Source organism: Mustela putorius, unplaced genomic scaffold (genome assembly GCF_011764305.1).
Source record: "Mustela putorius furo isolate JIRA1106 unplaced genomic scaffold, ASM1176430v1.1 tig00000145_pilon_pilon_pilon, whole genome shotgun sequence".
NCBI lineage: Eukaryota > Metazoa > Chordata > Mammalia > Carnivora > Mustelidae > Mustela > Mustela putorius.
In genome coordinates, this window is record NW_025421294.1 from 33,080,027 (window position 1) to 33,106,604 (window position 26,578).

The window sequence follows — 26,578 nt, forward strand, 5'->3', positions numbered from 1 at the left end:
ATACATGGAACACTTGGCTGGCTCAGTCAATTTAGTGTCTGCCTTCTGCTCAGGTCAAGATCTTGGGGTCCTGGGATAGAGCCCTGTATCGGCTCTCTATTCAGCAAAGAGCAGGGAGTCTGCTTCCCTCCCACTCTCCCTCTGTGCTTGCTCTCACTCTCTCTCTCTCAAATAAATAAGTAAAATCTTTAAAAAAATAAAATAAAATAAAAATCACTAAATACAAATTGAGTATATAGTAGTAAGCTCTTAGATACTGCCATCAGACAGGATGAGATGCAATCCCATCTCTGCCATTTTCTAGCTCTGAGATTAAGGCAAGTTATTATTTTTTCATCTGCAAAATGGTACCAATAATGATTAAAAGGATGGTTCCCCAGATTAAACAAGTTAATGAGTATGAAGCTGATGTGAGCAATCCATGCTAGCTTTAAACATTGCTCTTATAATTACATATCATTTTTCTATTCAGAGTACCACCATTCAAGCCCCCACACCTCAGCCCTGGAGTAATTAGGGGCCTCCTGCCTTCTCAGCTGGCACTCTGCTCTCACCTACCCCAACCCCTTCTCATCTCCTTCCCAAGGATGAGTGATCCTTTCAGTATGGAAAGGCAATCAGTTCAACCCCTTCCAACACACAAACAAAAAGAATACAACAAAAATTCCTCCAGCTGTCCTTAGCACAAAACTGAAAAAAAGGCTCCTGCCTACCCTATGTGGCCCGTTTGCACCTCTCTCCCCACTCTCTCTATGCCTCAGCCACACTAGTCTTCTATGCGTTGTTGGTGCCCGGCTCCCTCCAGTCCGACTTCCACAGGCCTAGAGAGATCTGTCCCTGCCCCACCTGGTGCTTCACATCCCAACCCAAAAGCTACCTCTTCAGGCAGATCACTTCCACCTAATTTTTAAAGGTTCACATTCCTTCCCTTTCAATGTATTTAGCTCACTGAACTCATGGCCTACTTAAAGGATTACTGCCTAATGTGTGACTTGCTTTACTTAAGTTTGGGAAGAGGACAGCTGCCAGTTTCATGACCTCTTTCCCCATAACCTAGCTCAGCAGGGACCAAGGGGAGGGAGGCACTCAACATTAAATGAATGAGTGAATGAACACAGGTTAGAGTTAAAAGCCTGAACTGCCCATTTTCAAAGTTGGCTCCTTATTAAGTGGTCCCCAAACAGGCTAGGAACCTTTTTTTTTTTTTTAACATTTGGCCTTCGTTACTGCGTCTCTCTTTTCCTGAGAAACTGCCCAGAGGTGGCCCACTTGTAGAAACACTTGAAACACTTGTAGAAACGGGCGACCGGCTTGGCTGTGCGACCCCGAGAGGACCGCCCGAAGCCTGGCTTGCTGGGCCGGAAGTGAGAGCTACGGGGCGGGATCTGGGCCGGTCCGGGCGGAAGTGCCGGGGTCGGAGCGGAAGCGTCGACGTAGCCGGCTGCCGGCTCAGGTGGGTGCGGGCGGCCTGGCGGCGGGGAGTGGGAGCTCTGGTCCCAGCCCGGAGCCGGCGCTGGGGCGGGAAGCGGGGCACGCGAACCTTTCGCTGGAGTGCAAGCTGCCAATTTCGATTGTCGTTAGAGGGAATTTAATTAAACCGAGAGCCATAAATCCATGAACCTCCGGGGGGGAGATTATAGGCATTTGTGTGCGTGTGTGTGTGTCTGTGTGCGCGCGCGCGCGCCGCACAACTGATGGCGCTCTGGGAAGGGAACAAAATAATGAGCGGGACAAGGCAGCTTTTTAAGAGGAAGCAGGAAGCATCTCAGTTTCACGCTAATTCCAGTGTTTCACAGAAGCCCCATCCGCGGTTTAATTGAATTCTGTGAAGTGGCAATATAATCTCAATTGGCAGGCCGCTGAGATGCCTTTTTAAATAAATCTTTTTGAGCAGCCATGTTGACCTTTAACTGGGGGTGAAAAGGTTGAAAGGTGCTGTAGGAAACGTTGTTGAGTCCCGCGGTTTGGGAATCTCCTCTCTGCTTTACTGGCAAAAGCATCCCCCTGGGTGGTGAACAACGTGAGAATAAATCAGAGACAATTCTCAACAAATACTTAGCCTTGTCGGCCACTCCTGATAAAAACCAGCTCATAGAATTTTTTTTTAGTAAGTCCAGAGGTAAAGAATTCCCAGCGAAATTACTAATGGGAAAAGGCAAGTGCCTGTTTCTAATACGGTCTTTAACAAGGTTTTTGCCAGGATAATAGTTGTTCTTGTTTCTTAATATTATTTCATGTAGTACTTCATATTGTAGGGTACTTTAAATATATATGTGTATGTGTGTGTGTATATATGTATATGTGTGTGTATATATGTATATGTATATATACACACAACACACAGTATGGCCCAGCTTGATCCCAAGCTATAAACTCCTCCAGGATAGGAATAGTGTCTAGAACCTATTATACCTCCAACACTTTCTAGCACATTTCCCAATATAAGCAGGGCTCCTGTATCTACACATTGCATTGGTGAAGCAGCCACTGCACCAGTGTCTCAGTGTGCATGCCACTGTACAAGTTGAGGTAGCTGTTATAGGCCGTAGTCCCTTAATTTACTAATTATATGAAGAATAGCTTATGAAAATGCATATGAAACTCTCTAACCAATATTTTTCAATATTTGGAGCTACATACAGTGAGATTTGAAACACTTGGGGAAAAAAGTCTCTCTGGAAATACTAAGTGATCACTGTAACATCAGGGTAAGGCCCAACTAAGTCATGGTTCTGTGTGAAACATCATAGCCTGATAACCTGAGTCCCGTTCTGCCAAAGAATTGTGTGGAACCAGAACGTTCCTGTTGGGAAAATTAAGATTGGTGGGGCTGGTGCTTTAGACAGGCAGTCTCCCCAGATTTTCTTTCTTCATACTTTCTGTGGTCAGTAGTGGCGGCCTGCTGAGGAAGAATCAATATTATTTTTGTCTCCTTCACTAGAAGAAAATGTGGCTGTGTGGTTTTATTTAGATGGATTGATGGCAGGTAAGGTAATAGAAATGAGGATTTTCCAACTCGGGAATTTATTGGACTGTATTTCTATTTTATCCCAGATGTCTGGCTCTCTTGTACTCTTAAGTACCTGGAGGCAATGTGGAGATATGCCTTCAAAATAAGTTATTTTTTTAAGTTTTTGTATTTCATAATGTGTGCATATTCTAGCTGGCTGATGCGTTCAGTTACTCTAATGCCAGGGTTTGGTGTTTCACATATAGCAGGACCCTGAGGTAATATGGTACAAGTATGAAGGTTTTTTATGTTCCTTATTTTAAATCTAATTTTGCCACTGCTTTATTAAAGGAGTATACATCATAGGAAACCAGAAGCCTGCTGGGATTGTTCCTGCATGCAGTTTTAATCTTGTTTGCAATTATTTTGAAGGGGAGAAACCATCTGGATCCAGGGATCCACACAGGTAGCAGGGACTAGGCAGGCTTCCTTCATCCTTCCCCTAGTAATATCACATAGCAAGTTCAGGGACAAAATCATTTGAGAAAGAATATGCAAAATGAAATGTTTGGGCTGAGTATCTCATAGATCATTATCCCACATCCCTAATATTCCAGTTCCAGTTACAGGAACCTGGAGGCATGGAAACATCATTCTTTTTATTCTAATCTTTACCAAAGATAAGGTTTCTAGAGATAGAGGCAAAATTCAAGATACCTTCTACTTTAAGAAAATATCCATCACCCAGGATTTCAGAGCATTTCACCCTTAGTATCTGGTAATAACCATTTAACTGCTATAGGCTTCACCACTGCAGTACTGTATTTGTAAATTTTTCTTCTGTGCAAGGTGTAAGGTCCTAAAGGGCAGGGAAAGGATCTTAATCACTCTTATATTTCTATACCTGGCACAGTCCCTGACGCATTGCAAACACTCAGTATATGCCACAGAAATGAAAACACAGTGTCCCTGAAAGGCGATTGGATCTATAATATGATTGGGAATACAACAGGTAGAGAAAAGGATTATATAAAACATTAACCTTTCAAGATTAAAAACATTAACCTTTCAAGAGCTTACTAGATACAGTTATAAGTACTGCAGTTACTAACACCTTGATCAACAGCTTGGAGTAGGGAAATGCATATTTGAGAATCTGCAGATAGTCACCAAACTATCTTCCAAGGAGCTATGTCCTGATCAGCTATAGGGCCTGAGTTCTGTTGAATGGCTTCGGGAGCCCTGTCTCCCCCTCCATTCAGGCCTTCCATGCTCAACTCCTCACCCAAAGACTTGTTGAGCAAATACATGAAGACTGTCTTTGTGAAGGTATACCAAATTACGAGTTTACCTAGGTCACTAATACCTTCATTTGATCCTTCCTTAAGGAGAGACAATCTATGTATGGTCACTATTTTAAGGCTAGGTTGCCCAAATAATATTGTAAGAAAGCCACTCTCATCTTTTCTGCTTTGCTCAAATTCCCAAGGAGTTCAAAACTGACAGCTTTTTGTGTTATAATGGGGCAGGCTTGTGGAACACACTGCTTCCTTCTGTTGCCAGTGGGACTGCAGCAGAAACCAGAACATTACTCCTGGAAACAAATGAACTTCCTTTCGTTGTTCCTGTACTTTTTCATACTAATCACGGGGAAATGGCTTCTAGTTTAGTCAGGAGGAAGGACATGAGATTGAATTATTTGATTTTTTTAACTCTTTACTTTTTAAAACAGATAGTTCTTCCAGTCAGCCAAGAGAAAGGATAGTGTTATTTAATGGAAATTCAGTCAGCTGAGTCAGCCTAGGACATGAGAGTGGGAAAAAAGAGATCTAAGTTCAGCTCTGTTACTCCATGTTCAAAAATGAAATTAATCTGTATCTTCTTAGATTTAGAGACCAGAACCTCATTCTTAAAATAAAAGAATTCTGCTATCTGAAGCAGAGGCTTTCCTCACTCTCCATCCTTAAATTAATCTTTAAACACAATGTGCTACCAGTTGTTTGGTATGCTGAGGATTTATGTATAAAGCTTTCTGAGGGTTGTTTTTGTTTTTGTTTTTAATTTAAAGGAAGGAGGTTGAACTTGGAGATTCCTTGTAGTTCTGAAAATTCTGTTTTGGTCTCATTATGTATAAAAATAAGCCATTGTTCAAGGAAAAAATACAGAAAGATGAACCAAAATATGCAGTATGAAAGGTTTCAGGAAGACATTAGTTTATCCATAATGCAAGGAGATCTTTGAAGTCACTTCCCACTTCCAAAATATTAAGACATCCCATACGTGTTAAGTAACAGAATGGGATCCGAGGATTGTAGAATCTGACATCACTGAGAGTTGTGGGTGCACGACCTCAAGAGAATATGGTCCCCAACATTCAGATTGAGCAGGCCTAGGTATTGTTGGTATCACAAGTCGAAGAAAATGCTCAGATTTAGTAATTCAAAGTTTCCAAAGTCATTTGCTACAAAATGGCTAAAAATGAATGAAAAATCTTTCAGGTCTTGTGTGGTCATGAAGATAAATCCATCTCTTTGGCAAGGTGAATTGGAAATGGTAGGGGTATTAGTGATGAATGGATGACCTTGCCTGGGTGGGCAGATTTTGAATTGCAAATAGTTGTTTTTGGAAATGGGATTGTGTGCTTTGTAAATAGCAAGGAAACTGGCATTACTAGCTGGTTACAATAAAACTAAGACGTTTTAATGAAATTGCCTTCTTTCTGGGTCAGCATTAAATACCAGAGATATCTTCAAAGGGGATGGTCATTTTAGTTAAGAAGGATAATGTGGAAAGGAGTCAGCGTAAGTCCTTATGCACTTTGTTCCCATCCCTTGAACTAGAATGATTTTGCCCTCATCTTAATGCCATCTTTATGGAATGAAGGAATTTTCAAATTGGTTTTTAACTCTATTAAGCCCTCATGTATGATATAACCCAACCACATTATTCAGGTTTTCTTGGCTTTCAGGAACAGCTTTGCAGCCATTATGTTGTAATTGTACTGAACATTGCTGCAACTCTGAATTCAGAATATGCCTCTTTGGCTCAAGGCCAAATGCTGAGTCGGTGTCTTTGGGATGAGAGGAGGGGTGCAATGTGTGCTAGCCCTACTGTGTTAACAGGAAGTAGTCCAGAATCGTCTCTGGACGCCTGGGGTTCTAGAGGGAGTGTGTAGTAGGAGTACACTACTTTTTATGATTAGCATCTTCATTATCGTTTTCTCAGCTGAATGTTTTTCTGGAGACCCTCCCCTGACATTTTCATGTGCACCAAGCCCATTACTAAAGCAATGATGTGGAAAGTGTGACTGCTAAGGTCCAAAGATTCTAAAACAAACTCTTGTTTACACTAAAGATTCTTCTCCCCTTCCACTTCACATTTGTCATCTTACGAGGCAAACATAGGGGTGCTTCTGGATATGGAGAAGAATGCAGAGATGATGAGGGTTTGTTGTTAAAAAAATATTTTTTAAATGTGTCAAACAGTAAGAGAAAAATACATCATTCCCCTTTGGAGGCGCTTTTCCATCTCAGATGCTCAGCTGCAAGATGAGTGCCCTGGCAAGGCTAACATCACCTCCCCTACTGGGTCTTTTTGGATGATAGGGCTTCCTGATTATGACTGAGGAGCTTGAGAAGCAAGTGTGCAGCGAGCAAGCGCCTGTACACCTCTGCCTGGATCTCTGTGTGAATTTTGGTCCTCTTTAGATGGTCTAGCATTTTAGGTTCCCACAGCTGCAAACTACTTCAGATTCTCTGGGGACTTCCAAAGCTCTGGGCTATGGCCATGGCATTTCTTCAGTGTGTGAAGCCCCTTCTCCGATCAGCAGGACATTTGACATCAAAGCCTCTGGGCACAGTTTCTCCCCATCTCTATCGATTGAGAGAACAGGGCAAGGACTAGCAACTCTGTTGTGCAGCTGATGAAGCTGAAGCAGATGAGGAACTGCCCAGCATTTCAGAACTAACAAGGGGCAGTTGCCTGTCTTTGGGGTTTATATTTATAAAATCCTCACCCAAAAATGCACACAGGAATTCAAACATGCTGAATTTCTACTGAAACTGTATGAGGAGTGACTCTCAAACTCCTAAATGAGGAATTACCATTGGTACTTAATTCGCCTGACTGATGATTTAGCAGGAGCTGTGTTTATTTACATTTACATAACATTTATTTTGACCACTCTACAGAAGTTATTCAAAATTATTTTGAAATAAGTTTTGTCTTGAAAGACAATCAATAAAATCCAACTTTACCATTACCTAGGTGGCTTGTTTGATGTACATGGGTTGATGTCCTCAACTGGTAAAATGGATGAATTTTTTAATCTTTGAACATATAATGGCAAGTATTGCGAAGGGCAACTGGAAGGGTTTGTCCCAAACCTATCAAAGGGAAACCTTGACTCCTTGAAAACTAGATTTCAGTGTCCTGTTCTGTAATTTTCTGAAGCCTAAGGAAGCTAAGCCAGTACTGGATGCCAAGATATTAGCAACTTAGATGGACTTAGTGACATCCTGAGAAGATAAATATGTTGGTTCTTAATCAGTGATATACTCAGAAATTCCTACTTAAGTAATACCCATAGTCTGAAATTTTCAGCGACTTCTATTTGAAATATTTTTCAGTTTTGCAATTCCCTATTTCTGAGATTGCTATAGTAGAGATTTAAATCTTACTTTTGAGGCCAGTAAAAGCACATTTCAGTCAAGAGAACCATCATCATAACTGCTTTTTTAAAATATTTATTTATTTATTTGAGAAAGAGAGAATCTCAAGCAGATTCCCCCTGAGCAGGGAGCCTGATGCAGTGCTTGATCCCATGAGCCTGAGATCATGACCTGAGCTGAAATCAAGAATTGGACATTCAAATGACTAAGCCACTCAGGCGCTCCTTATTATTATCATTATTAATAACAATGCCTTACTTTTAGCATTATTTTAGTAATAATGTTAAAGCTGATTTCTCTATTCTGCTTTGTAACTGATACGGAGATTTTCACATTCATTATCTCTTTTGAAGATACCCAATCAACTTTTGCCTTCACTCTTCTCCAACGCACTGCCTCCATCCTCACTAGAAATAACCACTTTTAGTTAAGGTGTTATTTTAGGCAAAAACCAGACAGGCAGTTCACTTTAAGGGTAGGCTTTGGTTAGAAGATTTCATTATTTTGAAGCACTCTCAGACTCATCCCATCTGATTTGTGGTAGATTCTTCCACCACCCCGTTCCCATTCTAGAAGCAATTTTTTCCCTTGGCTTCTGTGATGACACTCCTTTCTAGTTTGCATTGTACCTCACCAGCCTTTCCTTCCGCTTGCTCAACACAACTTCTAAATGTTGGATTGCCTCAGAGATCTGTCCTGTGCCGTCTTCCTTCTCTGTATTATTTAGATTATCTCATCTGGTTTCGAAGCTGTAAATACAGTCCCTAAACTGACGGAGTCTCAAATTTTTGTCTTCGGCCCTAGCTCCTCTCCTGAATACTAAACCTGTATATGCCACTCTCTCCATGAGCTCCAACTTGTCCCTAACGGAGCTCTCAGTCCTGTATACTCTTCAATCTATTTCTGCCTCAGTTGTTCTCATTTTAGTAAATGGCTCTGCCACCCACCAGAGGCTCAAGGCCCAAACTAGAATTGTCCTTACTGCATCTTCAATTTCTCACATCCAGTTCATGGCCAAGATCTGTTGGCCCCGTTTCTGTCATTGTCCACAGCACTATCCTTTCTTACCTTGACCACTGCAGTGGCCTTCTAACAGGGTCCCTGCCCCCCAACCGTGCAATCCACCTTTACACAGCACCTCAAGTAATCTTTTAGGATGTATGTAAGGGGTGCCTGGGTGGCTCCTTCAGTTCAGGTCATAATCCCAGGGTCCTAGGTTCAAACCTAGGCTCCCTGCTCCTCAGGAAGACTGCTTCTCCCTCTCCCACTTCCCCTGCTTGCATTCCCTTTAAAAATAAATAAATAAATAAACAAAATAGAATGTATATGAGATTCATGTCACCTCCTTCTTCTAAATCTAATTGTAATTAAAATCTCAACATGGCCTGTGAGTACTTAGGTGATGTGACCCCACAGATGATTGTTGAGCCCTGTCTCCTGCCACTATTTACTCTGCTCCAGCCATATGGTCCTGTTCGTTTCTTCCAGTAAGTTCAGGTTGTCCTCACCTTAAAGCCTTTGCACTTACTATTCCTCTCTCCAAAATGTTCCTACTTCAGATTTTTACATCTTCTTAGCCTTTAGTCCCAGCAAACCTGACACCAGCCCAGAGTACTTATTTCAAGGACCTGCCTCAGTTACCATCACGCCACCTTGTCTACTCCCTCTCCTCTACTTGTCACTCTCTGATACTGTTCGATTTAATATCACTGGAATACGGACCCCAGGAGGACAGGTACCTTGCTTTCCCGGTCACCACTGCACCTGGCACCTATAAGAGCCTCTAACACATGGAAAACATCAGATAATTATGGAATAAATAGGTGACTCTCCTCCCACATCCAGGCTGTCCTAAACGATCTCTCTCTTTCCCACCTCCATTCTTTCCTCTGACGTCCATCCTGCATGCTGCTGCTAGATCAGTTTTCCAAAACACTGCTTTTATCACAACACTCTCTCGTTCAAAACCCTACAGTGCCTCCCATCAGACAGACCATGGTACTCCTTCAACACCTTTGTGTCTCACACCATCTTTAGAATTGTTTCCCCTTTTTTGGACATACCCAAATCCTAGATGATTTGGGATCTTACTCTTGTGAAACCACCTCTGACCTCAGCTCACAGTACCCTCCTTTCTCTTATAGCATTTAAAGGTGCACATTAGATGTCATGGTTGCAATCGCTCCTGTATTTATATTGTTCCAGTTTAGAACTGAACTACCTTCTCCTGAATCCACTGAAGTATTTCTTCTATTATTCCTGTTGCTTGCATCTAGTATGTGGACGTGACTTCTCCATGTGACTTTTATTTGGAGGGCAAGAAATGGCCTAAACACCAAACAGGATGAAGAAAAAAAAAAAAAGGTTTAATTTTACAGAGAATTTGAAGGAGGTGAGGTACAGGGACAGAACAAACATATTAAGTGGTAGAGTTGAAAAACTTCAGTGAAGGGCGCCTGGGTGACTCAGTGGGTTAAAGCCTCTGCCTTCGGCTCAGGTCATGATCTTGGGGTGCTGGGATCGAGCCCCGCGTCGGGCTCTTTGCTCGGTGGGGAGCCTGCTTCCCCCCCGCCCCCGCCTGCCTCTCTGCCTACTTGTGAGGTCTCTCTATCAAATAAATAAATAAAATCTTTAAAGAAAAAGAAAAAGAAAACCTTCAGTGAAATGGTAATCTTAGTGTCTTGGCAATGCCCACCCTTCAAACAGTTAAAGAACTTAACAGAACAGTGTGTTGAATGCAAATTAACGTAGCACCATTGAGTATAAACAGTGGAATAGAGACATCCAGACACTTGGAAATCTCACTGTCATGGTAATAATTTGAAGGGAAAGAAAATAGGGTTTTGTTCCTAAGCACTCATATGACCAGTCATTCCTTTCTGGGATTGATTTTCTACTGCCTTCTCTGGCCCCTGTACGGTGAACAAACCTGTTGGCACTGAAATCTGGAAATAGAAGCTACAGGGAGTGAGATGGCTGTGTGTTGTGAGAAGCTGTTTCCTGCTCCCCAGGTCTGGGGCATGATGTAGGGCTACTCATGGTTTCATGTGTTATGTGAGATCAAATCAGCAGTCGAACTCTATGGTCAGAATGAAGCTGTGGTGATTGTCTGACAATATATATAAATACCGAATCATGTTTGTACACCTGAAACTAATTAAAATGTTATGTTAATTATACCTCAATTTAAATAAAGAAAGAATGAAGCTGAGCACGACACCATGTACAAGTGGGCCTATAGGTGGGTGGTTGGCTTGGATCTTTGTTGCGACATCTTGTCTCAGCTGGCTCCACCTCTCAGGCAGTCCCCCTGGCCTGGTCCTCTGGCTGCAGAGGCTACAGAGCTAGAAAAGCACCTGCGATCCCACCTATGCCAGTGAGTGAGCGTCCCACTCCCTGTTTCTTTCTATTCTGTAGCCTCATTCTTGCCCTGCTTAGCTCCTTGGAGTTGACACGTCATAGTATCTGCTTCATTTTCAGCTTTGGGGATGTCCCTTAATGCTGCCTCTCCTTGTCACCCAAATCCCAGGCTAGGCTCCCACTTGTTTGGGAGAAGAGGAGGTTTGGACAAAGGGGAGACAGAGGGGCCCTGGGGTGGCAACATGTGTTCCTGTTTCCCTGCATTAGGTTGAGCCCAGTGACCCAGACAAGTCTGCTAAGAGCAGCCTCATCTCATTACATAAATTTTCAGTAATCTAGAATGATGGGCTTTTGTTCCCAGTAGAGGTGTGTGGTATATGTGTGTGTGTGCATGCGTGCGTACACACAAGTGTTTCTAGTCACTTGGGTAAAAATAGAAACATTAACTTAGATGGTAATGAATGTGAAATGAGGGCTTAACATCTCATATGGCACAGATGACTAAACGGAAGCCCTGAGCCTCTCCTCATGGAACACACGTTCAGCAGGAGCTACTATAATAGTGTTTGGTTAATGTCAGCTCAGCATTAAATTTACATTATACTCTTGTGAAGCTCCAACATTACCTGTTAATAACCAAGGCAGTACCTGGGCTTATATAGACTTTTTCATTATGCTCATGAACTAACACTGCAGCTTACTGATGAGGGATCATGTGAGCCTGGAGATTCGGCGTGCCAAAGGATGCTTTGTATGAATAAAAATTCTGGTCAGTGAAGGTCAGTTTCTCTACTCAAGCGAGAACAATGTTGTTTCTCTTCTAATCAGACACATGCAGTGTTTGAAGAATCCAGGGGCCCTACATAAGTGATATGCAGCCCTAGTCTGGGCAGCTCCTCATGCAAGAAATGAATAATCCTTAATAAAGACTCAAACGACCCTGGCTTCTCTCTGTACTGTAATCAGTTGCTTTAATGGTATGCCCTTGAGTGCCTCACAGGGGAAATGCTATAAAGTTAAGTTATCTTCCTTATCTTGGCTTCAAGGAGGGCTGAATGGGTCCAATCAGTCCTCCCCCATGTTGTATTTGATTCTGCCATAAAGCCCACTGGAGTCAGCCTCAGTTTGTTGAAAAGCCAGCATTCCCTTTCTCTGTGTGGCTGATCCACGCCTCTGAGCAGCCTGGACTTGAAACAGCAGGAGTCACCATCTTTATTGTTAGGCTGTGGAATTTGTTTTAGGCACATTCTAAATCCAGTCTTATGCCTTTTACATTTTTTTTTTTTTTTGTCCATGACAAAGGTGACCCATTTGTGCTTCTTTGATATTATGAACACAGCTCTTTTTGCTCATATCACAGAGGCATGTAACAAAATACAAAGGATGAAATTGTGTCTGTGTGTAGTAAGGACACAAGTTTCATGACTAAATTCAATGACATAATCAAAAAGGTGTTGTCCTCTCCCAAGTCATGAGCTACCAGGCAGAAACTGCCTTTCAGAGTATTTTTTTATAATGCTGAGATACTGCTCAAAAATAATAGAACTAATGAAAATGTCACATTGACAGAGTAGCCTGTATTAAGATTTTACTTCAAGAAAGCATGATTCACTGAGTGTGACATTGACAGCAATAGTGTTAGGGTTTACAGAGTTAGTAAAATATTCTAAGAAGAGTATGATGCAGTGGCAAATGGGGTGTATCATTTTTCGTTTATTTCTAGAACTGACCGGACTCCTGTGTTCAGAATTTTAGACTTCAGATCTTATTTCTGCCCAGGAGAGGTATAGGGAGCTTTTTAAATATCATACTCTAATATAATATTCTAATACAGTGCTTACAAAGAAAGAAGTTAATTTAACAATGTGGTAAAATGCATGTGCCTTAGGACATTCGGAAAATATGCAGGTAGTAAAACTGCATAATGCTAATGCATTTCTCCATAAACAGATGTGCCATGTTTAAGTGATTAAATATATGGGAAAAGGTGGAAGTAGGTCTAACAGTGGAAAGAGAACTAATTTTAAATAGAATCGTTGCAGCATCACTGAAGACTCTGCTCTCTGGGTTGGGTTAACAAATATTCCAGCAAATCTGGAATGAATAGCAACTCTGTTTACTATGACAGGTTTTATTTGTCTTGGGTGCAACCAAGACCACATGCTGTGTTTTGTCATGTTGGAAATACTGAAGCAGATTTCCTTTGTGAATGTGAATTTTTTTTTTTTTTAAAGCCTTAACACCTCAGTCTCAACTCGGCTAGGAAAAAGCAGTAAGTTCTCCTTTCCTTACCAGCCAGACATCAATAAATCTTAAATCCCTCCACCAAAAGCATGCACCTGTGGTTCACTATCCTGGTGGTTGTCTTAGGTCACTGCCACAAAGGGCTCAATCCTTCTCATTTCCAAGAACTATCTTTCTGTCTTTAACAAAACTAATTTTTTGTTTTCTTTCTCCCCTATAGCACAGCTCCTTTAATTCTATTCCCTAGGAAGATGTGCCACTGTGATTATAGGGCTTTCCCAAAACCAAGGATGCAAAAATTTTTACCCAGTGTAAAAACGGCTAGTAGTCTACCTTCCCTCCTCATTCATATCCTGTGTAGACAAAGCCATGCTTAGAAGCTGTCGTCTCTGACCACATTTACCTATTGGAGTTGCTGATTCTGCTTAATTTATAAAAAATGTGTATACCAGGGTTTAAAACTTAATTGAGAGTAGCACAGCGTGTTTGGAAGTAGATGGATCTATTTTCCATCTTGGAATAATGGTGGGTAGCAGATCATTGCAAAGTGCTCATCACATTCCCTTTTATGTGTTATCGAGATCATTCAGTTAGCAGGGAGATCCAGGGAGAAGTGGAAGGCTATGAGTTTAAGAGTGAAGGAAAGATTATTGTTTTCACAGATCAGAATCCAATCTTTTTGTCCTATGGTCTTTACACTAGTTTGATAGGGCTGGTATTTTTCTCTAAAATCGTATCATTCTGTTTGAAATGAGTTTAAAGCTAATCTTACACTAAGAAGCCTAGTCAGCACTAGAGATTAGCACATTATTAATATAGTCATGCTCTGCGGAGAGCAGAGATCAGAGGTGGTGGTGAAGGGGTTGGGACCAACTGTAGGGCCCTGGCCCACAGTCTTATGGACACCCTGAAGAATACTAACATTTAGTTATAACATGAGCTATGCTTAGTTGGTGACTGCTGTGCACACTGAGTGTCTGGTTAGGGTTAGAGGGGAGACTAAAAAGGTGGAGAACGGTTCACTCCAATACTTCAAATATTCAAACAAATATCTGAATACCTACTGTGTGCCAACTTAATTATAGATGCTCAGGGATACTGGGGCAAACAAGTACCTGCTCCTATGGAAGTCACACTATAATAGAGGGGGACAGAGGTAAAGCCATTTGAGGCAGTAAAAGATAAAACCGTAGCAAGGCATAAGAATGGAGCATGGTGGGCTGGCCAACCTTGGTAAGGTCGTCACTAAGGCATGACCCAGGCCAAATGAGGGGAAGCTACTGAAGAGCTTTTCATGCATAAGGACAGCAAGTACAGAGATCCTGATAAAGAAATGATCTTTAGGTATTCAAGGAACAGAAAGGGAATCTTTGTGGCTGCCACTTGCCAAGAAAAGGGAGGGGAAAGTGAGATGAAGTTGGAAAGCAAAGTTAAGAAATGAAGATCCCAGGAATGAATTCATTTTGAGAATATTGATAAATGATAAAGTCAACAGTGCATATGTGTTTTAAAAGTGAAATTATCATATCTGTAGTTTTAAGGACAAAGCTGGAGGCTCAATAGAATAGGAATAAGTAGGCTGTCTTATGTCGAGCAAAGAAGCAAGATGAGGGAGCTTCAAAGCCTAGTGTTTGACATGCTGCTATTACCAAGCTGTTCGTGTTGGAGTATCTCCAGTAGTAACACTAGTACACTTGTATATGTTTTTAAAAATGATGGCAATCTCCTTTTAAAATACTTAAGGAGTTGAGTAGATTTTTGCTCCTGACAAGTCAACTCAACCCAACTCTCCCCTATAGGTCCTCTTAGTACAATCTGTATTTCCCCATCTTTTGCAGCAGAGTGAGGCATGGATCTCCTAAGTGACAACCTTAACCGTCATTTGGGGATTTGTGCTCCTTACTTACTGTTCCTTTACCATGAAGGTGGCTCTGTGTTGTTGAATGCTTGCCAAGAAGATAAGCTATCTCTGCAGATAAGAACCATCTCAGGAAACCTCCCCATTATAGGGAATCATCAGGATGCTGGCACAATCTGCAGGTGAAATTTAATTTTGTATTCAAATTAACAAACCCATGCAGTTTGCCTGCAGAACCCAAGTGAATAGGCACACAGCTCATCCATAAATATGGATATTTTCCCATTCTAAGTTCTGTTTTGTTTGGAATACAGTGAATGTTGAGGCATCATGGAGACTTGCCAAACATCTGGGCCTCTCTGACACTCCTGGAGTCCAAGAAGCAATTCTCAAGTCATCAAATTCCATCATAGGCTTGCAGCTTACTGTTCATATTATAAACAGCAAAATCTAGGGCACATAAGTTTATTGGTCTATTTTTCTTTTGGCAGAATTAAGATGCTCTGGTTTCAAGGAAATAGCATGCATCTTGCCAAATACTCCCTTCAACTCCTCATGAGAAATCTCTCTGCCTCGAAGACTGTTCTTCCTGTGCTGACCTTATTTACAAAGGTACAGAGTTAAAAAGTAAAATTACTACTTCAAAAAAAAAAAAAAAAAGTGTTCAATTGTTGTCTGAAGAAAGTTGTACATTTAAGAAGAGGGATGGGGAAATGCTGAAAGGAAAGCAATGGAATACGCTGTCCTCAGACCTGTCCCCCAACTTCATAGTAGCAGTTACAATGGTACTAACCCTGGTTTCTACCCACATGCCTCATTGTCTCACACTTTTCAGTTGGAAAACTAATATATTTAATAGTCTCCCAATCCCTGCATTGGAAGGAAGAACGATCAAAAGAGAGATGATGTTTATAAATACATCACTTAGAAACACAATTAATTCTTGTGATGGCTGTGTTCCATAAAGTCACCACAAACACTGAATTAGTGAACTAATTTAGTGAACTAAACCAGTGCTCCCAGGGGAGGTTATGGTTAGACTCCAGTGAGCTGCTGGCCACATATTGTCAGCTGATCAATACTAGCCTTGTCTGGCATATGTTTCTGTTTAAAGATACTTTATTTACTATGTATTGTTGATTCATTACACCAAATTCAGGGCCAACAGCACCATATCTCATGCCTGAACAAAGTTTATCTAACAGTATTTTCACCACGAGGCGCATCACAGCCTTCTTATGCTTGGAAACACTGCACAACACTACACAGCCCTCTACATGGGGACCATTCTAAATAGCCAAATCAATAAAAAACACAAAAATGCAAAAAGCATGACACCCAGTGGATCAGGAAAAGGACACCTGTTGACAAGTGTGAGACCTGAAACAGTAAGTCAGATCATTGTCTCATTCGACCTCCGCTGGCAATGTGCACTCTCAGATTTTTCACTGTTCTGTGCATATCCTCGAATGTCTGCAGATAACCACAAAAGTGCCACAGATATTGGTTTTGGGATTACAAATAGATTTTTGTAACTGGCAAATTTGCAAATATGAAAGCCACAAATAACAAGGATTGACAAGTACAACTGTCCTTGTTTTCATATCCCTAACACGAGTTTTAAGCCATAACTTAAAATTGAACATTTTTTATTAGGAAAGGTTCATCAACTTAAAGTTGAAAATTTTTAGGAGCTTTTTTCCCCTGAAACTTGTAATATAAATATCACTGATTTCCTTTTACTAGTTAACATTACTTTGTGTGATATATAATCAAAAAAAAGAAAGGACGGGGTAGGGCGCCTGGGTGGCTCAGTGGGTTAAGCCGCTGCCTTCGGCTCAGGTCATGATCTCAGAGTCCTGGGATCGAGTCCCGCATCGGGCTTTCTGCTCAGCAGAGAGCCTGCTTCCCTCTCTCTCTCTGCCTGCCTCTCCATCTACTTGTGATTTCTCTCTGTCAAATAAATAAATAAAATCTTTAAAAAAAAAAAAAAAAAGAAAGGACGGGGTAACATTTAACCTCAGGGAATAATATTCCCAATTCAAGCAAAAAAACTTGTCTTGTTTAATATGTTTTTCAGATTTCAGACAATCTTTAGCAATCTTAAAATATCTGATGGCTGTCTAATAACAAAGTTTAAAAATAGTTTTTAAAAATTGAATTTCTTATTGCAAATAGTTAATCTAAACTGCTTTTCATATCCATAGTATATATTGTATTATTGGAAATTATGGAATAAAAATAATTGATTATCTATGTCTACATATGAGAAATGCATATGAGAATTAGCCACAAAAATAAAATAATCCCTTAAGGCTAGTGGTGCTCACTCAGCCTAACTATTATGCATTATTTTTCAGTTTGAATAATGGCCAAGTTAGCCATAGACATCTGGGGAGGGGGAAGCTACACTAATCTTTCATTTAGCTTAAAATTTGTATTGAATCCTTGGTATGTGTCACTAGGTATATAAGATTGGCCAATCTCTGAGCCATTTGTGGTCAAGAGGGATATGATACACTGACTGTCTCAGCCTAAGTCAAGTGTTCTACCCTTTTTGTTCAGGGATTCAGTCAGCCACAGTCAGCAAAATCACTCAGCAAAATCACAACATTCTTCCTACCAGAAAGGGGAGTGGGATGGCTAACCCAATGAACGTCCTTTCCATTCTAGGGATACAGTAAGTACCTGCTCTGCTGGTGCTGTGGAAAATCCTAGAGAAGAAAGTTTTAATGGTCCAGACCACTGAGTCTTAATCCTTTTTCAGTTCATAGGCCTCTTTAAATGTTGATGAACCTTTCCTAATAAAAATACATATATACAAAATAATGTGCCCCAATGTCCATGTTTACAAAAACAAAACAGAAAATGTGATCTAGGTTCAACTGAAGTTTGTTTTTTTTTTTAACATAAAAGCAAAATGTTGGTATATTTGGTACTTCTTTAGCTTGTTCTTTTTCTAACAACTTTTGCTTTTTAAAATCTTCTGTTGACTTTTTGAAACTTTCTTAGAAAATTTCAATGTGATTCTCTTAAAACATCACAGACTATCCATAATCTGTTTCTTGATGGTGCTCATAATAAATGATGAGCCTAATTCTCTGCACCAGGAAGTTAGGGCCAGAAAGACCCTAATGAAGAAAAACTGCCTTTTGATGATCTGGGTCCTTATTTCAAAACAAGCTGGGAGTTAAACTGGAGGAGGGGGCCTTTCTTTTACATAACAGCTTACCTCTTCCTGTCATGTTAAAAAGCAGGTTTTATATAAGCATCGGTAATGGTGAGTCTATTTTGAGCTCATGCAAGAGAACCTATAGCTAGTAGCTGTTCCTAGAGTCTAGAGCTGAGATTTTAAAATCTGCCAAAGATCCACAGCATTCTCAAAACACTTCTCCACTGGATGGTTCAAGAATACAAACAACCAGCACTAAAACTTGCTTGTTCCTCGGGCAGAGAATTAACCTGGGAAGGCTACTGCTGACACTTGCAATGAGAAAACAGGCAGACTATTAAAGAGTTGGTACTATCATCACCTGAAGTAAATAGAGATTTCTCCCTTTTTTTGGTGGGGCAATCACTATTTAACTTCATCTCAATGAGTTTATTCCTGTGGACCGATGAGGAAAAACAGGCAGGCAAAGCTCAATGCCTCCATTTCAAAATAGACTTTAAGCGATTCTGGTGATGTCAGCCAGGCCAGAAAAGTGTTCCTGTCACAGGAAGGACAAAGCCCTACGATTATAAATCAATGAAAAATAATCTTCCCTGATATCCATCAGATAAAGCTAGTGACAAAAAATGTAAGCATCTAAATGTAGTATATGTGTATGTATCTACATATTCATGTATGTAATACATTTAGATGTATGTGGATGTATATGTGATCGGTTTCTACATGTATGTGTGTAACAAAGGTAAGCATCTAAATTTATTATATATGTGTATACATATATGTATAAATAGATTTATTTATGGTGAAAAATCAAAGCAGAACAACTAAAAAATGCTGACAGCCCACTTATATGAAACACTAGCTATTTATAAGATTCTATGGCAATGTTTTGCTTTGGAAAAAAAACAGTATAATTAACCTGGTTTAAAAAAAAAAGCATATCCTTTAAAGTAAGTATAATCTACTTCTTGTGGTTTTTGTCAGGCTACATGCCATTCTTTGAATTTAATGGCTTTATTTTTTCCTTCCTGTAGGATCCATGCCCCCTTTGTGATGAAGCCAAGGAAATACTGGAGCCCTACAAAAACAGGGTAATACCGGTTTCCCCCTCCACTCTCCGAAAGTAGAGCATTCCTATCCAACCTTCACATGCCCAAGTGGAGTGAAGCAAAGAAGCAATTAACATTCATTTATGAAAAAAATTTTTTTATCATTCCCAGACCCAAGAAATAACCTCTCTCAGGCTTTTCTGGTACTTTAGGACATTTCTTGCTGATGCATACACAGAATAAACTGAGATAAAGCACAGATGCTCACACAGTTCAAAGCTCTAGGGGCTTAGTGTTGCGATGCTGCAAGAGGGCCCCAAGGGAAGGAGCTTGGTGGTGCCACTCTCACTGCTCAGTGTAGGCACTGCTTCCAGAACGGCAAAACCAACACTGAACACTATTTTCATTTTTCATCTTTTTTCATAAAAGCAAAAGTCCTCAGATTTTTTCCATTAGCAAAACAGGTACTAATGTAGGTCTTTTGTAACAGCCAAGTGGCCTGATGAGTGCTTTCGAAAAGCAGGGGAAACCTGCATAAATACAGTGGTGTGCCTTTATGTATATGGAATGGATAGCGTATGTGGTGTAGATTATCTGCCTGGATCCTTTCTTTGGGAAAAGATTAAATGATTTTTCATTTAAGTTTTCTTTCTGTTCTTCAGAGAGAGATTTCAGTGCTAATTTCCACATAACTCATTACCCCTAAGTGTTTTTCTCTGAGCAGTACTGGTTTTCTTACTCTGACTCTTAATATGAACCAAAGCTAACTAGCAGGTGCAATATCATGCTTTCTTTAAACTTGTGTCCCCATTCATTTTATCTTCCTCTTGTCATTTCCATGGAAGTGTTCTCCTGTAGCGAACCATGATGCCCTTCCTATCCCTACGTGCAAAGTGCATGTGTCCTGATTCCTCAGCTTCCCAGTTGGGACATATTTTATTTCACTGGGAATGGAGTAGTGACCCGACAGTGAATGTAATAGGTATTATAGAAAAACAGCAAAACTGAGAGTTAAGGAATATAACGAAATCAGTCAAGTTGTGGAAATCAGGGACATGAGTTCACTTGGGACCTCAGACAGGCAGACAACAGCAAAACCCTTCAGCATGAGAGCTCATCTGGACATCAGATTGGCACTGTGCCTGTTGTATCATTCTGTGCTCTCTAAAATACAGAGCTTTAGTCTGTCTCCATTTCAGGTTATTTTACAGGAGGTGGACATCACACTTCCAGGAAACTCTGCTTGGTATGAAAGGTATAAATTTGACATCCCTGTCTTCCACTTGAATGGCCAGTTTCTGATGATGCATCGAGTAGACATCTCAAAACTTGAAAAGCAGCTCCAAAAACTTGAGCAGCAAGGTGCTGGATGCTGAGGATGCCTTCATGATCCGCCACCCACTCTGTCCAGATGGCATCTTCCTAAAGACTTTGACAGTGGCCTTGCCCAGCCCTACAGAAGTTCTGAACTAGGTGGTGCCCAATAAATAAAAGGTTACATTACTCTTCTGACTGATGGAAGTATGGGAACAGTGTAGAAACTGTTTACATGCTGGCATTTTATTAAAATGACAGGAGCATATCAGCAGCAAGCGGATAATGGAGGATGGGGGAAATGCACTTGTTTTATTTATTTTTCCCTTTTGTATTAATATGGAAGCATTTTACATTCACTGGACAGTGCAGTTTATAGGAGAAGGCTCTGCATCCCTGCTGCTGCCCTAAGGGCTTAACTTTTTAATGAAAGAATAAATGCTCTTCCACTCAGTAGATAAAGTAAAATGTGAATTGTTAATAACTGTGCACAGTCAATAAAGGGGTGTTTTAACAAATACATCTGCATGAAGCCTATTTCAGTGGGATTTAATAATACCTGTTTAAAATTAGAATTCATTTTTTGGGGAGGGTAGAAGAGAATAATTATCTTAGTCAAAATGGCTTCATTTGAGAAAAACAAAAGAAAGACTTAAACCTCCAAAATGTGTATAAGAATCTCAACATGCTTCCCACGTAGTCAGTGAATTGATTCATAATATTTGAGGGCTGCCTTTGATAGTTATTCGCTTGTCATCAATTGAGTTAATTCAAATTGTAAGATAGTATCAGGTTTTAATATCTTGGAGAAAATTCACTTCTGAACATAATTGGACAGATATGTCATCTAAAGACAGTATTTTTCACTATTTTATGTAAAATGTTAAAACTGTAGTTGTGTACCTCAATTTATATTTAGTTAAGTTCAAACAATATAGCGGTGGATTCATTTAAACACAAAATGGCCTTTTCCTCTTAAAATCACATCACTGTAATTTCATCTATAATGAAATTCTTTTGTGAACTATTGTAATGAATTTGGATATTGTGAGTCACTTGGCTAGATTTTAATTTGAGCAGTATGTTTTAGTCTTAGAAAATATAGAATATTAGAGCTGGCCAACTTTATACATTGTGTAGTCCTACCCGCTCATGTTATACAGGATGAGAAATATGACATTCAGAGAGTTTCAGGGACTTTGCCTAAGATAATACAGCCAGTCAGTCAGTTGTCAGATCACGTCTTGCCCCCTACCCTGAATTTCCAGTACTACCTGTGCTCATGGTAGGGATATTACTGTATTATCTCACATGCAACATCTTCAACTATGCTGGATTAAACACAAATTTGGGACCAATTTAAAAAGCATTCCAAAGTGACAAGAGGAAAAAAAATCTTAAAACTGAATAGCAGTGTTTATAATTTATAAGTTTCTGGAACACATCTTATTTGACATTATTCATTCAGCCCTGCGGCAGGCAATATTCTAAGTCAACCCTAATGAACTCTCACCCTTGTCTAACTCCTTTGAGTATGGGTGGAACTCACTGAATATGATGAAATACCACTGCAATGGTTAGGATACATCAAATGGCAAAAGCCAGATTATACTAGTGGAGCCTGATCTAGTCAGGTGAGCTCTCTAAAAGCAGAAAGTTCTCTCTGGCTGGGTACAGAAGAAATCAGAGATGTGTTCCAGCCAGCCTAGAAGGAAGCAAACATCAGTGTGGTAAACTTCCTACTGGGGCCACATGGCAAGAAACTGAGTGGCTGCTATAAGCTGAGAGTAGTAGTCATTGGGCAGTAGGTGGCAGGAAAATGGGGACATCAGTCCTATACCTTCGAGAAACAAATTCTGTAAAGTCATTGAGCCTAGAAGAGGATCCTAAGCCCGGTATGGAACCAGAGCCTGGAATAACACCTTGATTTGAGCTCACTGAAACACTGATCTGAGCATCCAGCCACACCATGCCTAGATTTCTGATCTGGAGGAACTGTAATAATAAATTTGTGTTATTTCAAGCTGCTAAATTTGTGGTAGACTGTTACACAGCAATAGTGGTCTCATAGAAGTCCCTACGACATTGAAACAGTGGCAGGTGGTGGGAATACAAGAATGAATGAGTCCAGTGGGAGGGATAGGGCAGCTGGGTGATGGACTTTGGGGAGGGTATGTGCTATGGGGAGTGCTGTGGATTGTGTAAGACTGATGAATCACAGACCTATATCCCTGAAACAAATACATTCTGTGTTAATAAAAAATAATAATAATTTTAAAAGAATGAATGAGTCCATGTCTTAGACCATCACTATCTTTTGGGGAGCAAGGAGAGGCAAGTTAATAAAGCACTACAATGTCACGCAGTGATGGCTGGAACTGAGACATGTATGAAATGGCACAGCGGCCAGATGAGGAAAGTAGCAAGAAGTCTTCACAGAAAATTAAACTTAAACTAGGTTTTGATGATTTAATAGAAGCAATAGAGTAGGACTGAGGCGGAAGAGGAGGTTCCATCGTAAAGGAACAGCATGTGGAAAATAAGAGTATGCAGGGCTTGGCATACTTAGAAAACAGCAGACGGTTCTATGTGGCTGGACTGAAGGGGAAGCGAGTGAAGGAGACACAACCAAGTAGATTGGGATTCACACTGTGAAGGACCTCAGGTAATGTGACAACCCTCCCCCCCATCCTTGTAACCATTCCCTCCTTTACTTCCTGCCCTCATCCAGAGCAAGCCCTCTGGCTCCTGTTTCTTCAAATTTATCTACCCTCTCTACCCTGCCTTCCTTGGTCCTTATAGTCCTCAAGCATGCTAAGCCCAGCAGCACTCTCCACTAGCCCTGCAGGACATTTATGTCTTCAAGACAACTAGGGAGAGGGGGCCATAGAGAAGATGGCCCACTTGTGTGGCTGGGCACCCTGTGTTCCTCCTGAATCCAGGCACCCTGAGAGCTATGTACCCCATGTCCTAGGGTTGCTGACCCTTCTCCTGGGCCGTGAGTTGGAAAAGTGCCAAGAGTTTCAGAGTATGCTGAGCTGAGAGACAACCCATGGCCTGGCCTGAGATCCTGGAAGTTTGTTCTTTTGGAGCACTTCCTGCCTGAGTATAAGCACATGGTTATAGGTATACAGGAATGGCAGAGACTTCATCCAAACAACAAACTTCTGACATTAGAATTTCAAACAAGTCAATAAAAACCCATTGATCCTTATAGGGAATTAAAGTGTTGGCTGGACCCAGTTAAAGGAGTTACTAGGTCGCATAAAGACTTGGAGACTGGGGCACCTGGGTGGCTCAGTGGGTTAAGCCTCTGCCTTTGGCTCAGGTCATGATCTCAGAGTCCTGGGGTTGAGCCCCATATTGGGCTTTCTGCTCAGCGGGGAGCCTGCTTCCTCCTCTCTCTCTGCCTGCCTCTCTGCCTACTTGTGATCTCTGTCTGTCAAATAAATAAATAAAATAAAATAAAATAAAAAAGACTTGGAGACTGAGGAGATAGGATACTTGAAGGATTTTTTAAAAATAAACATGTGTTCTCACTCGTCACCAAAGTAAAAGACTGGGATCACCTAATGTCAAGAGAAATGGACATAAATGAGGCTCATCAGAAAGCCTGATATGTGTCCCAAGGGAGGAAGAACCCAGTGGTCTAACTCCTTGCTGGCAAGTCACATGAGAGTTGAGCTAGTGAGCCACTCCTGCTGCAGAGTGAAGGACAGCTGCTATTTCTCTACAGTGGTCCAGAAGAACATGCATGGATATTTCTTCCTAGATCAGATGTGGGCCAACATGAGAGGACTGGCTGGAGGAGCCTCAGGACAGAAGCAGAGGTAGAATCCTGGGCTCCTAGGGGCTGAGGAAGTAAGCAGCTGCTCAAATGGAGAGCACATCTGCCTAAACCAAGGGAAGTGCAGACGAGACACCTCCCAAGAAACCAAGAAAGCCTCGTCAAACATCTCCTTTAAGTGGTTACCAGGCCCAGAGAGCTGGAGGTCATCTTACAACTTTAGGACTCACTCACAACACTCCTGCCCCTGACCACTTTTTTTTGCCTTCTCCCATCCTATTCCTAGAAGAACCACAGCTTCCAGGAACAAAGAGAGAAAGGCCTTCCCCTTTCATAGCATCCCACCAGCACATGGCTTCACACTGCACTCCAGGTAAGACAACTTTAAAGCCAAGTTCCAAGTTTTAATTCTGAGATAGGAACAGACACATGAAACCCAGTGTGAAGTGACCATGGGCCTTTCTGTGGCCTGAGAATACTCAAAAGAATCCTGACACTTACTCTTGTTTTTCATTTTTATCCTGAACAGAATAAAAAAATCCCCATTGAACATATCTTACAAGGAGAGCAGGAGACATAAATATGCTGATTGTACTTCATATTCAGAGTACTGAATGTGTACCATTCACATATGTGCCAAATGTTGTTTTTTACCTATAAATCTTCAATCAATCTACTTATTAATTCACATTTGAGAAAGGAATATAGTCATGTGACTAAGAATCCTGGAGACTTTGCAATCCCTCTGTTTCAACAGCTGAAAATAGAAAGGCAGATATCTGGAAACATGTGCTTTCATTTTCCCACTATTGATAAGTATCAGACAATATTCAGTCATTTATTATAGCCATTTTCACACTTTTCCTTTCTGAAATTATGTTTGCAGGCATCAATTCATTTTTACATAAAGACTAATTTTGACACCAGAAGCTCATCATAATATTCTCCCACTTCCAAAAGAAATAGTAACATAAACTTCTCTTCTTTCCCTAAGCTAATGCTTTAAAATGAAGTGGAATAAACACTGAGTTTGGGACTGCACATTGCTGCTCTTGGTTACAGTGCTGCTTTCTTCCAGGTGTCTCATATAACATTAAAAGGGCTTACTGGAAAACATATCACTTTGGCCAATTTATTGCAGGAAGCAAGGGCTCACTCAGACTAGGGCTGGTTTTTTTTGTTGTTGTTGTTTATAATAATGCAGCAGCTCATGGAAACGTGACAATGGGAATCCCGGGGCAGGCCTCGGGAAGCCACAGAAAAAGAGCCGGAACCCTTTATGCAGTGCCTCGGCCTCTTTCTTTCCCTCTTCTATCCTGACTCAGCAGTTCCCCTACTTACTTACAATATCTACTTTCTCATAACTGCAATTGCTCATGCCCATCATTTCTGCTGATCCTTCTGTTCAGCAATACAGTGATCTGAATCTCCCAGCCTTGCTGTTCTGAAATCCCAAAAGAGGGATTTTACTCAGCTTCTATTGTATAGCCAGCCCCCCAAGTCGTGGTAACTGATCAGAACAATAGCAGAGGCCAGCCTTGAGTCAGGCGCCCATCCCAGACCCAGTCAGCTCTGGGAGCCAAGACCAGATGGTATGCAAATCAGCCACTGCCCACTCAGCAGAGACTAAAGACATGGCTGGCAATGGTCAGTAGCTCAGGTATACATATAGAAAGTTTAAGAGCATGTCGCTCCATCATATTCAAAAGAAATCAAGAGCAATGGTTTAGTAAGTTGATTTATATCACATGCAAGTGATGAGGATGTGAACCAGGGCAATGGACATTAGACAGAAAGAGATAGCAGGACATGTTTGGGAGACAGGTTGACAAAACTTCATGATTGACTGGAGAGCAGTAGAGGTGGGGGGAGAATGAGTAGAAGAAAGCATGGAGTCTGGGATGACTGCCAGTCTTCTTGCTGTGCCTACTGGGTAAATCCTGGTACTTACTCTTCCCTAACAGAGAGAATATAAAAGGAAGGGGAGGTTAGTTTTTGGTTGTCTTGGTGGATGGGGAAGATGGGACATGGTGAACTTGCCATGCTTGTGGGATATCCATGTAAAGATTAAATTTTCAAGTTCAAATCAGAGGTCTGGGCTGGAGATGCTGATTGGAGAGGTCCCCAGAATATGGCTGAAACTGCCCTCACCTGGCACTGGCAGAAAGAAGTAG

General features: G+C 41.0%; 1 protein-coding gene across 1 annotated transcript; it reads left to right on the top strand.

The window, feature by feature from the left end:
• The first annotated feature begins 1,387 nt into the window (after window positions 1–1,387).
• CUNH5orf63 (chromosome unknown C5orf63 homolog) lies at window positions 1,388–21,135 on the top strand. The gene is made up of 4 exons (XM_004737435.3): window positions 1,388–1,453; window positions 15,574–15,694; window positions 19,289–19,345; window positions 20,503–21,135. Exons 2-4 carry the CDS (start codon window positions 15,581–15,583, stop codon window positions 20,677–20,679), a joined length of 348 nt encoding a protein of 115 aa, XP_004737492.1. The 5' UTR covers window positions 1,388–1,453; window positions 15,574–15,580; the 3' UTR covers window positions 20,680–21,135.
• The last annotated feature ends 5,443 nt before the right edge of the window (window positions 21,136–26,578 follow it).